The 15,248-nt window shown below is 32.8% G+C and overlaps 1 protein-coding gene across 6 annotated transcripts; it reads right to left on the bottom strand.

Moving 5' to 3' along the window:
* Positions 1 to 220: 220 nt before the first annotated feature.
* Positions 221 to 2,566, bottom strand: LOC147832454 (uncharacterized). 6 transcript variants are annotated; one of them, XM_087295341.2, is made up of 8 exons: positions 2,511 to 2,566; positions 2,201 to 2,238; positions 1,878 to 1,905; positions 1,662 to 1,721; positions 1,533 to 1,558; positions 1,234 to 1,350; positions 992 to 1,082; positions 221 to 412 (listed from the first exon to the last, which is right to left on the bottom strand). In XM_087295341.2, exons 4-8 carry the CDS (start codon positions 1,693 to 1,695, stop codon positions 330 to 332), a joined length of 351 nt encoding a protein of 116 aa, XP_087151467.1. In that variant the 5' UTR covers positions 1,696 to 1,721; positions 1,878 to 1,905; positions 2,201 to 2,238; positions 2,511 to 2,566; the 3' UTR covers positions 221 to 329. The 6 variants fall into 6 exon arrangements, with proteins under 6 accessions (XP_087151467.1, XP_087151469.1, XP_087151468.1 ...); XM_087295343.2 differs by having other exon boundaries at positions 1,662 to 1,715; XM_087295342.2 differs by having other exon boundaries at positions 2,201 to 2,566.
* Between the last annotated feature and the right edge of the window lie 12,682 nt (positions 2,567 to 15,248).

Below are 15,248 nucleotides of genomic sequence, written 5' to 3'. Positions count from 1 at the left end.
TATGTATATATATATATATATATATATATATATATATATATGTATATATATATATGTATATATATATATATGTATATATATATATGTATATATGTATATGTATATATATATGTATATATGTATATGTATATATATATGTATATATGTATATGTATATATATATGTATATATATATAAATATATGTATATATATATATATATATGTATATATATATATATATATATATATATATATATATATATATATATATATACATGAGAGAGAGAGACAAAACTTCTTGCTAAATTAGGCAGTCGTCTATTCAAGGTCAATCATTTTCCTGACAATTTTACACACTTGCTGGTTGATGTGTCTTCTCTGCTTCTTTGACTTCGTCTGTCTCCCATCTCCAAACTGGTGCCCAAAAAGCACCTATAAGCAAAAGGGCAGACAAACAGTTAGCTTCATACACCACTACTGGGACACTACTGCTGCACTACAGAGCAAAATTACTGTTAGCTCAGTTTGAACATGCTGACAATACTGTAGCTCAGTCAAACTGCAATCATTTAAACAAAAACATCTGAAAAACATTTCCATCACAAACACACAATCAAGAACAGTCCAACAACAAATAGTGGTTTTAATGACCTAGGCAGAGCATTTTAAAACAGTTGATTTGATTTACATCTTCTGTTTACAGACTATAATCTAATGCTGGGTTCACACTTATTGCAAAGTTAACACATGCATCACAGCACTTGCTCTTGAATACTAGCAGGATGTTTCTTGCATCAAGCTAATTTTTTATGATTTAAATATTAGGAAAATTTTGCAAAAAAAAACTTGATTGAAGTGATATAGCACTTGTGTTGTATTCATTTCAATCAAGTTTTTTGCAAACATTCAAAATATTTTTCAACGTTTTTTGAGTTTCACTTAATTTGTGCTGCCCAGTAAAAATTTCCCACTATTTATGCATTTGCAATGACTTGCATGTAATCCACTCACCTGAATAGGTAACTTCACATATGGTATAAGAGCCCCATCCTTTTAAAGACAGCTTCCCCTCTGGTCTCCAGCACAGACAAACAATTTGTGTCTGCAACAAGGAATTTAGTTTAACATGTATGTTTATAACAAGGGGACAAGGGGAGTCATGACTTGTGCTCCTATACATTCCTTGTTTAACCCCCCCCCCACCCCCCCCCCAAAAACAAGCCCTCAGTTACAATATTTATTGTAGACATTACCTTAAATTCCAGAGTGCAAAAGGCAACTTCAGCATACTTCAGTTTCAGACCAGATTCAAAGTCAGTTGTGAAATCCAGGTGAGGTCCCATGACCACTCGACCCTCCAAGGAATAAGACTAAAAGGGGGAAAGAAGGACTAAATTAGAGGTGTTTGTGAATAATTAAATTTGTTTGTAGAAACAAAGTTGATATTCCATGCTCTGCCTATTAAAAACCAAGCAAACAAACACACATGCCCAGTAAAATTGCTAATAAAAATAAAAACTATAGTTTAAAAAAATCTTTGTCTAATATTTACTACTACTGGAGGTACTGGTGGAACTTCTGGAAGAAGAAAAAGAGTTTGTACAAGAAACTGCTCACAACAAATCTGTGAAAAACCTGACATTTAAAAATCTAATAAAAATGAGGGAGGCATCAACATTACCTTTAATAATCAAGCGAGGGTTGATTGGTAGCATCAGTGTTTCAACATCAGTGGCTGTGGCTGCAAAAAAATTTGAATATAAGAGTAGAATAAGACTCAACCTAACACACGCACACACTATATATATATATATATATATATATATATATATATATATATATTTAGATTGTGATAATGAATTTAGGTTATATTTGTGTGCTCAGAATTTACACTCACCTCACACTTTAGCTATTATCAGGTACACCTGAACACCAAAAAATAAAATCTACAGTTAGTGACATAAACAATTAGTTCTCATTAGTCAATGTTAGCACTGCATTAACACCAGTGAGAAATATACAATATGTACTGTGTTAGTGTTAGTTTAAAAGAATACAACTGAATTGTATTATAAGCCTCATTTAATAAAACAGTTAAGACTTGTTTCATAATGAGTTTAGTTTATTTAACTAACTTAACGTTAACGTTACAGTGAACAAAATTAACATACATGATGGTCACTAACCGTAACGTTAACTTAAGTGAAGGTCAGAGCTTACCTTAACTTTAGTCATTTCACCTTTACTTCAGTCTTGTACTGAAACAGAAAATGCAGTTAACAAGAAGTTAATTAAAGAAAATTCCCTTTCTTTTTTCAGGAACTAACGTTAACGTTATGCTAATACCTCAGAAAACACTACAAGCACCATCTGGCGTCGTTAATTTCTTGTTTAAAAAAAGGCGCGCTTAAACCCTGTACGTGCGAGTACAACTAAAGTACTCGGTAAATTCCTGTTAAATGACACGCACTATACAGAAATACACATACAACAATCATTTAACGGACAAAAGTCATATTTTAACACTTACCGAGGATGAATCCGTTGGGTGAAGAGACGACGGCGTTGTCTGTGGTGATGGCGCTTGTTTGTGGTCGAGTCGAGTCAGTTCTGTTCAATGAATCGGCTCCTTTAAGTGAACAGTAAAGAGTCGAATTCGGCTCCTTTAAGTGAACAGTAAAGAGTCGAATTCGCCTGAAAACGATTCCGTTTTGTATAATATTGTAAGACGCAAACATATAATTCATTAATATTTCATCATATTGCTTGGTTCGTGTACTGCTTGTACACGAATTGCTTGTTGATCACTTCGAGCTCATGAACACGTCTGATAAAATATCTGAATCTGATTCAATGTCACACGAGTCCTGAACCGAAGCAGTGCAAGAGTAATATATTGATTGAAATATAAAGTTAATTATTTTCTTCGCCATTCAAAATATTACATATCTCTGACTTTAACAATAAGAATAAAGTTTGTTTGGAGTGTATTGAGAATTATTATTTTTTCCTCCCAGGATTCATTTCGCACCATGCTGCATCAAGCTGTAATGGTGGATGAGAAGGCACATAATATTATAAATATTGCTTGTAATATGTAATGAAATAAAGTTTTAACACTTTTTCATGCGAGAATGTAGTTCTTCAAAACTCAAATCTGTGGACTGTTAGTAAAGATTGTGTGTAATTTTAAGTGTGTTTTGCCGGTAGCGGAGATCTATGACCTCCAGGCGGTAACGGCGCTCTTTACTCATGTATCCGCCGAGAGGCGCCTGTCTTCAGGCTAGACATTGGGACAATTGCCCCGTCTTCGATGGCTCTATATGCGTCCGAAAATGAAGTTTTAACTGTTTTTCATGCTAGAATGTAGTTGTTTAAAACTCTAATCTGTGGTTTATTTATATAGATAAAAAAATAATAATTTATATATATATTTAATTCTGAGATTAGTGACCTCCAGGCGATGACAGGTGCCCAATACTCATGAAACCGTCTAAAGCAGACATTTACCCTGACATTGAAATAATTGTTGGCTGTTTAACAGTCTTTGGTTTCATTAATTAATTACTTTTTATTCCAGTTTATTATGTTTTGGCTAAGCACACAGTTATGTTCATTAAATATTATTTCCTATTCTATGTTAACTGTATAAAATTAAATAAAGGTGCAGTACAATCAAAAAGATGTTGGTAACCAAATCGTTTTGGGGGCTATAACATTCTGTTATTATCTGTTAAAAGTTCATTTGTATTAATTTCTACGTTGAGTTTAAAAAAGGTTTGAATTTCTATAACTAACGTGCAAAAGATATAGCCCTTTTCACAGTAATTTGCTGTAATCATGCTACCTGCCGTAATTTCACAATAAAATTATGAATACAACATATTACTGTGAATTTTTCAGTTAAATACTGTGAAGGGATACTAATGTAATTTACTGTGAAAAATTACAGTAACTTGTTGTGAAAACCTGGAAATTTTTTACAGTGTATATATTGATGGTCCAGGATCAACATCAGTGAATTTATATATTGATGGTCCAGGATCATCATCAGTGAATTTATATATTGATGGTCCAGGATCAACATCAGTAAATTTAATTACTTGATGGTCCAGGATCAACATTAGTGAAATTGTATATTGATGGTCCAGGATCAACATTAGTGAATTTGTATATTGATGGTCCAGGATCAACATTAGTGAATTTGTATATTGATGGTCCAGGATCAACATTAGTGAATTTGTATATTGATGGTCCAGGATCAACATTAGTGAATTTATATATTGATGGTCCAGGATCAACATCAGTGAATTTAATTACTTGACGGTCCAGGATCAACATTAGTGAATTTATATATTGATGGTCCAGGATCAGCATTAGTGAATTTATATGTTGATGGTCCAGGATCAACATTAGTGAATTTATATATTGATGGTCCAGGATCAACATCAGTGAATTTGTATATTGATGGTCCAGGATCAACATAAGTGAATTTGTATATTGATGGTCTAGGATCAACATTAGTGAATTTATATATTGATGGTCCAGGATCAACATTAGTGAATTTATATATTGATGGTCCAGGATCAACATCAGTAAATTTAATTACTTGGTGGTCCAGGATCAACATTAGTGTATTTATATGTTGATGGTCCAGGATCAACATTAGTGAATTTATATATTGATGGTCCAGGATCAACATTAGTGAATTTATATGTTGATGGTCCAGGATCAACATTAGTGAATTTATATATTGATGGTCCAGGATCAACATTAGTGAATTTATATGTTGATGGTCCAGGATCAACATTAGTGAATTTATATATTGATGGTCCAGGATCAACATTAGTGAATTTGTATATTGATGGTCCAGGATCAACATCAGTGAATTTGTATATTGATGGTCCAGGATCAACATTAGTGAATTTATATATTGACTGTCCAGGATCAACATCAGAAAATTTGTATATTGATGGTCCAGGATCAACATTAGTAAATTTATATATTGATGGTCCAGGATCAACATTAGTGAAATTAATTTCTTGATGGTCCAGGATCAACATCAGGGAATTTGTATATTGATGGTCCAGGATCAACATCAGTGAATTTGTATATTGATGGTCCAGGATCAACAACAGTAAATTTGTATATTGATGGTCCAGGATCAACATTAGTGAATTTATATATTGATGGTCCAGGATCAACATCAGTGAATTTATATATTGATGGTCCAGGATCAACATTAGTGTATTTATATGTTGATGGTCCAGGATCAACATTAGTGAATTTATATATTGATGATCCAGGATCAACATCAGTGAATTTGTATATTGATGGTCCAGGATCAACATTAGTGAATTTGTATATTGATGGTCCAGGATCAACATCAGTAAATTTAATTACTTGATGGTCCAGGATCAACATTAGTGACATTAATTTCTTGATGGTCCAGGATCAACATCAGTGAATTTACTGTATATATTGATGGTCCAGGATCAACATCAGTGAATTTATATATTGATGGTCCAGGATCAACATCAGTGAATTTATATATTGATGGTCCAGGATCAACATTAGTGAATTTATATATTGATGGTCCAGGATCAACATCAGTGAATTTATATATTGATGGTCCAGGATCAACATCAGTGAATTTATTTATTGATGGTCCAGGATCAACATCAGTGAATTTATATATTGATGGTCCAGGATCAACATCAGTGAATTTATTTATTGATGGTCCAGGATCAACATCAGTGAATTTATATATTGATGGTCCAGGATCAACATTAGTGACATTAATTTCTTGATGGTCCAGGATCAACATCAGTGAATTTATATATTGATGGTCCAGGATCAACATTAGTGAATTTATATATTGATGATCCAGGATCAACATCAGTGAATTTGTATATTGATGGTCCAGGATCAACATCAGTGAATTTGTATATTGATGGTCCAGGATCAACATCAGTAAATTTAATTACTTGATGGTCCAGGATCAACATTAGTGAATTTATATATTGATGGTCCAGGATCAACATCAGTGAATTTATATATTGATGGTCCAGGATCAACATCAGTGAATTTATATATTGATGGTCCAGGATCAACATTAGTGAATTTATATATTGATGGTCCAGGATCAACATCAGTGAATTTATATATTGATGGTCCAGGATCAACATCAGTGAATTTATATATTGATGGTCCAGGATCAACATTAGTGAATTTATATATTGATGGTCCAGGATCAACATCAGTGAATTTATATATTGATGGTCCAGGATCAACATTAGTGAATTTATATATTGATGGTCCAGGATCAACATCAGTGAATTTATATATTGATGGTCCAGGATCAACATTAGTGAATTTATATATTGATGGTCCAGGATCAACATCAGTGAATTTATATATTGATGGTCCAGGATCAACATTAGTGAATTTATATATTGATGATCCAGGATCAACATCAGTGAATTTGTATATTGATGGTCCAGGATCAACATTAGTGAATTTGTATATTGATGGTCCAGGATCAACATCAGTAAATTTAATTACTTGATGGTCCAGGATCAACATTAGTGAATTTATATATTGATGGTCCAGGATCAACATCAGTGAATTTATATATTGATGGTCCAGGATCAACATCAGTGAATTTATATATTGATGGTCCAGGATCAACATTAGTGAATTTATATATTGATGGTCCAGGATCAACATCAGTGAATTTATATATTGATGGTCCAGGATCAACATCAGTGAATTTATATATTGATGGTCCAGGATCAACATCAGTGAATTTATATATTGATGGTCCAGGATCAACATTACTGAATTTGTATAGTGATGGTCCAGGATCAACATCAGTGAATTTAATTACTTGATGGTCCAGGATCAACATTAGTGAATTTGTATATTGATGGTCCAGGATCAACATTAGTGAATTTATATATTGATGGTCCAGGATCAACATCAGTGAATTTATATATTGATGGTCCAGGATCAACATTAGTGAATTTAATTACTTGATGGTCCAGGATCAACATCAGTGAATTTATATATTGATGGTCCAGGATCAACATTACTGAATTTGTATATTGATGGTCCAGGATCAACATCAGTGAATTTATATATTGATGGTCCAGGATCAACATTAGTGAATTTAATTACTTGATGGTCCAGGATCAACATCAGTGAATTTATATATTGATGGTCCAGGATCAACATTACTGAATTTGTATATTGATGGTCCAGGATCAACATTAGTGAATTTATATATTGATGGTCCAGGATCAACATAAGTGAATTTGTATATTGATGGTCCAGGATCAACATTAGTGAATTTGTATATTGATGGTCCAGGATCAACATTAGTGAATTTGTATATTGATGGTCCAGGATCAACATTAGTGAATTTATATATTGATGGTCCAGGATCAACATTAGTGAATTTGTATATTGATGGTCCAGGATCAACATTAGTGAAATTGTATATTGATGGTCCAGGATCAACATAGGTTAATTTGTATATTGATGGTCCAGGATCAACATCAGTGAATTTATATATTGATGGTCCAGGATCAACATCAGTGACTTTAATTACTTGATGGTCCAGGATCAACATCAGTGAATTTATATATTGATGGTCCAGGATCAACATCAGTGAATTTATAAATTGATGGTCCAGGATCAACATTAGTGAATTTAATTACTTGATGGTCCAGGATCAACATCAGTGAATTTATATATTGATGGTCCAGGATCAACATTACTGAATTTGTATATTGATGGTCCAGGATCAACATTAGTGAATTTATATGTTGACGGTCCAGGATCAACATTAGTGAATTTATATATTGATGGTCCAGGATCAACATAAGTGAATTTGTACATTGATGGTCCAGGATCAACATTAGTGAATTTGTATATTGATGGTCCAGGATCAACATTAGTGAATTTGTATATTGATGGTCCAAGATCAACATTAGTGAATTTGTATATTGATGGTCCAGGATCAACATCAGTGAATTTGTATATTGATGGTCCAGGATCAACATCAGTGAATTTTATTACTTGATGGTCCAGGATCAACATTAGTGAATTAATATGTTGATGGTCCAGGATCAACATCAGTGAATTTGTATATTGATGGTCCAGGATCAACATCAGTGAATTTATATATTGATGGTCCAGGATCAACATCAGTGAATTTATATATTGATGGTCCAGGATCAACATCAGTAAATTTAATTACTTGATGGTCCAGGATCAACATTAGTGAAATTGTATATTGATGGTCCAGGATCAACATTAGTGAATTTGTATATTGATGGTCCAGGATCAACATTAGTGAATTTGTATATTGATGGTCCAGGATCAACATCAGTGAATTTATATATTGATGGTCCAGGATCAACATCAGTGAATTTATATATTGATGGTCCAGGATCAACATTAGTGACTTTAATTACTTGATGGTCCAGGATCAACATCAGTGAATTTATATATTGATGGTCCAGGATCAACATCAGTGAATTTATATATTGATGGTCCAGGATCAACATTAGTGACTTTAATTACTTGATGGTCCAGGATCAACATCAGTGAATTTGTATATTGATGGTCCAGGATCAACATTAGTGAATTTATATGTTGACGGTCCAGGATCAACATTAGTGAATTTATATATTGATGGTCCAGGATCAACATAAGTGAATTTGTATATTGATGGTCCAGGATCAACATTAGTGAATTTGTATATTGATGGTCCAGGATCAACATTAGTGAATTTATATATTGATGGTCCAGGATCAACATTAGTGAATTTATATATTGATTGTCCGAGATCAACATTAGTGAATTTGTATATTGATGGTCCAGGATCAACATCAGTGAATTTACTTACTTGATAGTCCAGGATCAACATTAGTGAATTTGTATATTGATGGTCCAGGATCAACATCAGTGAATTTTATTACTTGATGGTCCAGGATCAACATTAGTGAATTTATATATTGATGGTCCAGGATCAACATAAGTGAATTTGTATATTGATGGTCCAGGATCAACATTAGTGAATTTGTATATTGATGGTCCAGGATCAACATTAGTGAATTTATATATTGATGGTCCAGGATCAACATTAGTTAATTTATATATTGATTGTCCGAGATCAACATTAGTGAATTTGTATATTGATGGTCCAGGATCAACATCAGTGAATTTAATTACTTGATAGTCCAGGATCAACATTAGTGAATTTGTATATTGATGGTCCAGGATCAACATCAGTGAATTTTATTACTTGATGGTCCAGGATCAACATTAGTGAATTTATATATTGATGGTCCAGGATCAACATCAGTGAATTTATATATTGATGGTCCAGGATCAACATCAGTGAATTTATATATTGATGGTCCAGGATCAACATCAGTAAATTTAATTACTTGATGGTCCAGGATCAACATTAGTGAAATTGTATATTGATGGTCCAGGATCAACATTAGTGAATTTGTATATTGATGGTCCAGGATCAACATTAGTGAATTTGTATATTGATGGTCCAGGATCAACATTAGTGAATTTATATATTGATGGTCCAGGATCAACATCAGTGAATTTGTATATTGATGGTCCAGGATCAACATCAGTGAAATTAATTACTTGATGGTCCAGGATCAACATCAGTGAATTTATATATTGATGGTCCAGGATCAACATTAGTGAATTTATATATTGATGGTCCAGGATCAACATAAGTGAATTTATATATTGATGGTCCAGGATCAACATAAATAAATTTATATATTGATGGTCCAGGATCAACATTAGTGAATTTTTATATTGATGGTCCAGAATCAACATTAGTGAATTTATATATTGATGGTCCGAGATCAACATTAGTGAATTTGTATATTGATGGTCCAGGATCAACATAAGTGAATTTGTATATTGAGGGTCCAGGATCAACATTAGTGAATTTCTATAATGATGGTCCAGGATCAACATCAGTGAATTTATATACTGATGGTCCAGGATCAACATCAGTGAATTTATATATTGATGGTCCAGGATCAACATTAGTGAATTTGTATATTGATGGTCCAGGATCAACATTAGTGAATTTGTATATTGATGGTCCAGGATCAACATTAGTGAATTTGTATATTGATGGTCCAGGATCAACATTAGTGAATTTATATATTGATGGTCCAGGATCAACATCAGTGAATTTATATATTGATGGTCCAGGTTCAACATCAGTAAATTTAATTACTTGATGGTCCAGGATCAACATTAGTGTATTTATATGTTGATGGTCCAGGATCAACATTAGTGAATTTATATATTGATGGTCCAGGATCAACATTAGTGAATTTGTATATTGATGGTCCAGGATCAACATTAGTGAATTTGTATATTGATGGTCCAGGATCAACATCAGTGAATTTAAATATTGATGGTCCAGGATCAACATTAGTGAATTTATATATTGATGGTCCAGGATCAACATTAGTGAATTTATATGTTGATGGTCCAGGATCAACATTAGTGAATTTTTATATTGATGGTCCAGGATCAACATTAGTGAATTTAATTACTTGACGGTCCAGGATCAACATTAGTGAATTTATATATTGATGGTCCAGGATCAACATCAGTGAATTTAATTACTTAATGGTCCAGGATCAACAGTAGTGAAATTGTATATTGATGGTCCAGGATCAACATTCGTGAATTTATATATTGATGGTCTAGGATCAACATTAGTGAATTTGTATATTGATGGTCCAGGATCAACATTAGTGAATTTATATATTGATGGTCGAGGATCAACATTAGTGAATTTATATATTGATGGTCCAGGATCAACATTAGTGAATTTTTATATTGATGGTCCAGGATCAACATTAGTGAATTTGTATATTGATGGTCCAGGATCAACATAAGTGAATTTGTATATTGAGGGTCCAGGATCAACATTAGTGAATTTGTATAATGATGGTCCAGGATCAACATCAGTGAATTTATATATTGATGGTCCAGGATCAACATCAGTGAATTTATATATTGATGGTCCAGGATCAACATTAGTGAATTTGTATATTGATGGTCCAGGATCAACATTAGTGAATTTGTATATTGATGGTCCAGGATCAACATTAGTGAATTTATATATTGATGGTCCAGGATCAACATCAGTGAATTTATATATTGATGGTCCAGGATCAACATCAGTAAATTTAATTACTTGATGGTCCAGGATCAACATTAGTGTATTTATATGTTGATGGTCCAGGATCAACATTAGTGAATTTATATATTGATGGTCCAGGATCAACATTAGTGAATTTATATATTGATGGTCCAGGATCAACATTAGTGAATTTATATATTGATGGTCCAGGATCAACATTAGTGAATTTATATATTGATGGTCCAGGATCAACATAAGTGAATTTGTATATTGAGGGTCCAGGATCAACATTAGTGAATTTGTATAATGATGGTCCAGGATCAACATCAGTGAATTTATATATTGATGGTCCAGGATCAACATCAGTGAATTTAATTACTTGATGGTCCAGGATCAACAGTAGTGAAATTGTATATTGATGGTCCAGGATCAACATTAGTGAATTTATATATTGATGGTCCAGGATCAACATTAGTGAATTTGTATATTGATGGTCCAGGATCAACATTAGTGAATTTGTATATTGATGGTCCAGGATCAACATTAGTGAATTTATATATTGATGGTCCAGGATCAACATCAGTGAATTTATATATTGATGGTCCAGGATCAACATCAGTGAATTTATATATTGATGGTCCAGGATCAACATCAGTAAATTTAATTACTTGATGGTCCAGGATCAACATTAGTGAAATTGTATATTGATGGTCCAGGATCAACATTAGTGAATTTGTATATTGATGGTCCAGGATCAACATTAGTGAATTTGTATATTGATGGTCCAGGATCAACATTAGTGAATTTGTATATTGATGGTCCAGGATCAACATTAGTGAATTTATATATTGATGGTCCAGGATCAACATCAGTGAATTTAATTACTTGACGGTCCAGGATCAACATTAGTGAATTTATATATTGATGGTCCAGGATCAACATTAGTGAATTTATATATTGATGGTCCAGGATCAACATCAGTGAATTTAATTACTTGACGGTCCAGGATCAACATTAGTGAATTTATATATTGATGGTCCAGGATCAGCATTAGTGAATTTATATGTTGATGGTCCAGGATCAACATTAGTGAATTTATATATTGATGGTCCAGGATCAACATCAGTGAATTTGTATATTGATGGTCCAGGATCAACATAAGTGAATTTGTATATTGATGGTCTAGGATCAACATTAGTGAATTTATATATTGATGGTCCAGGATCAACATTAGTGAATTTATATATTGATGGTCCAGGATCAACATCAGTAAATTTAATTACTTGGTGGTCCAGGATCAACATTAGTGTATTTATATGTTGATGGTCCAGGATCAACATTAGTGAATTTATATATTGATGGTCCAGGATCAACATTAGTGAATTTATATGTTGATGGTCCAGGATCAACATTAGTGAATTTATATATTGATGGTCCAGGATCAACATTAGTGAATTTATATGTTGATGGTCCAGGATCAACATTAGTGAATTTATATATTGATGGTCCAGGATCAACATTAGTGAATTTGTATATTGATGGTCCAGGATCAACATCAGTGAATTTGTATATTGATGGTCCAGGATCAACATTAGTGAATTTATATATTGACTGTCCAGGATCAACATCAGAAAATTTGTATATTGATGGTCCAGGATCAACATTAGTAAATTTATATATTGATGGTCCAGGATCAACATTAGTGAAATTAATTTCTTGATGGTCCAGGATCAACATCAGGGAATTTGTATATTGATGGTCCAGGATCAACATCAGTGAATTTGTATATTGATGGTCCAGGATCAACAACAGTAAATTTGTATATTGATGGTCCAGGATCAACATTAGTGAATTTATATATTGATGGTCCAGGATCAACATCAGTGAATTTATATATTGATGGTCCAGGATCAACATTAGTGTATTTATATGTTGATGGTCCAGGATCAACATTAGTGAATTTATATATTGATGATCCAGGATCAACATCAGTGAATTTGTATATTGATGGTCCAGGATCAACATTAGTGAATTTGTATATTGATGGTCCAGGATCAACATCAGTAAATTTAATTACTTGATGGTCCAGGATCAACATTAGTGACATTAATTTCTTGATGGTCCAGGATCAACATCAGTGAATTTATATATTGATGGTCCAGGATCAACATCAGTGAATTTATATATTGATGGTCCAGGATCAACATCAGTGAATTTATATATTGATGGTCCAGGATCAACATTAGTGAATTTATATATTGATGGTCCAGGATCAACATCAGTGAATTTATATATTGATGGTCCAGGATCAACATCAGTGAATTTATTTATTGATGGTCCAGGATCAACATCAGTGAATTTATATATTGATGGTCCAGGATCAACATCAGTGAATTTATTTATTGATGGTCCAGGATCAACATCAGTGAATTTATATATTGATGGTCCAGGATCAACATTAGTGACATTAATTTCTTGATGGTCCAGGATCAACATCAGTGAATTTATATATTGATGGTCCAGGATCAACATTAGTGAATTTATATATTGATGATCCAGGATCAACATCAGTGAATTTGTATATTGATGGTCCAGGATCAACATCAGTGAATTTGTATATTGATGGTCCAGGATCAACATCAGTAAATTTAATTACTTGATGGTCCAGGATCAACATTAGTGAATTTATATATTGATGGTCCAGGATCAACATCAGTGAATTTATATATTGATGGTCCAGGATCAACATCAGTGAATTTATATATTGATGGTCCAGGATCAACATTAGTGAATTTATATATTGATGGTCCAGGATCAACATCAGTGAATTTATATATTGATGGTCCAGGATCAACATTAGTGAATTTATATATTGATGGTCCAGGATCAACATCAGTGAATTTATATATTGATGGTCCAGGATCAACATTAGTGAATTTATATATTGATGGTCCAGGATCAACATCAGTGAATTTATATATTGATGGTCCAGGATCAACATTAGTGAATTTATATATTGATGATCCAGGATCAACATCAGTGAATTTGTATATTGATGGTCCAGGATCAACATTAGTGAATTTGTATATTGATGGTCCAGGATCAACATCAGTAAATTTAATTACTTGATGGTCCAGGATCAACATTAGTGAATTTATATATTGATGGTCCAGGATCAACATCAGTGAATTTATATATTGATGGTCCAGGATCAACATCAGTGAATTTATATATTGATGGTCCAGGATCAACATTAGTGAATTTATATATTGATGGTCCAGGATCAACATCAGTGAATTTATATATTGATGGTCCAGGATCAACATCAGTGAATTTATATATTGATGGTCCAGGATCAACATTAGTGACATTAATTTCTTGATGGTCCAGGATCAACATCAGTGAATTTTTATATTGATGGTCCAGGATCAACATTACTGAATTTGTATAGTGATGGTCCAGGATCAACATCAGTGAATTTAATTACTTGATGGTCCAGGATCAACATTAGTGAATTTGTATATTGATGGTCCAGGATCAACATTAGTAAATTTATATATTGATGGTCCAGGATCAACATCAGTGAATTTATATATTGATGGTCCAGGATCAACATTAGTGAATTTAATTACTTGATGGTCCAGGATCAACATCAGTGAATTTATATATTGATGGTCCAGGATCAACATTACTGAATTTGTATATTGATGGTCCAGGATCAACATCAGTGAATTTATATATTGATGGTCCAGGATCAACATTAGTGAATTTAATTACTTGATGGTCCAGGATCAACATCAGTGAATTTATATATTGATGGTCCAGGATCAACATTACTGAATTTGTATATTGATGGTCCAGGATCAACATTAGTGAATTTATATATTGATGGTCCAGGATCAACATAAGTGAATTTGTATATTGATGGTCCAGGATCAACATTAGTGAATTTGTATATTGATGGTCCAGGATCAACATTAGTGAATTTGTATATTGATGGTCCAGGATCAACATTAGTGAATTTATATATTGATGGTCCAGGATCAACATTAGTGAATT

The sequence above is a fragment of the Danio rerio genome, chromosome 19 (assembly GCF_052040795.2).
Source record: "Danio rerio strain M-AB ecotype USA chromosome 19, GRCz13ab, whole genome shotgun sequence".
NCBI lineage: Eukaryota > Metazoa > Chordata > Actinopteri > Cypriniformes > Danionidae > Danio > Danio rerio.
The sequence above is the reverse complement of the archived record's forward strand: the minus strand, read 5'-3'. Positions and strand labels throughout refer to the sequence as shown.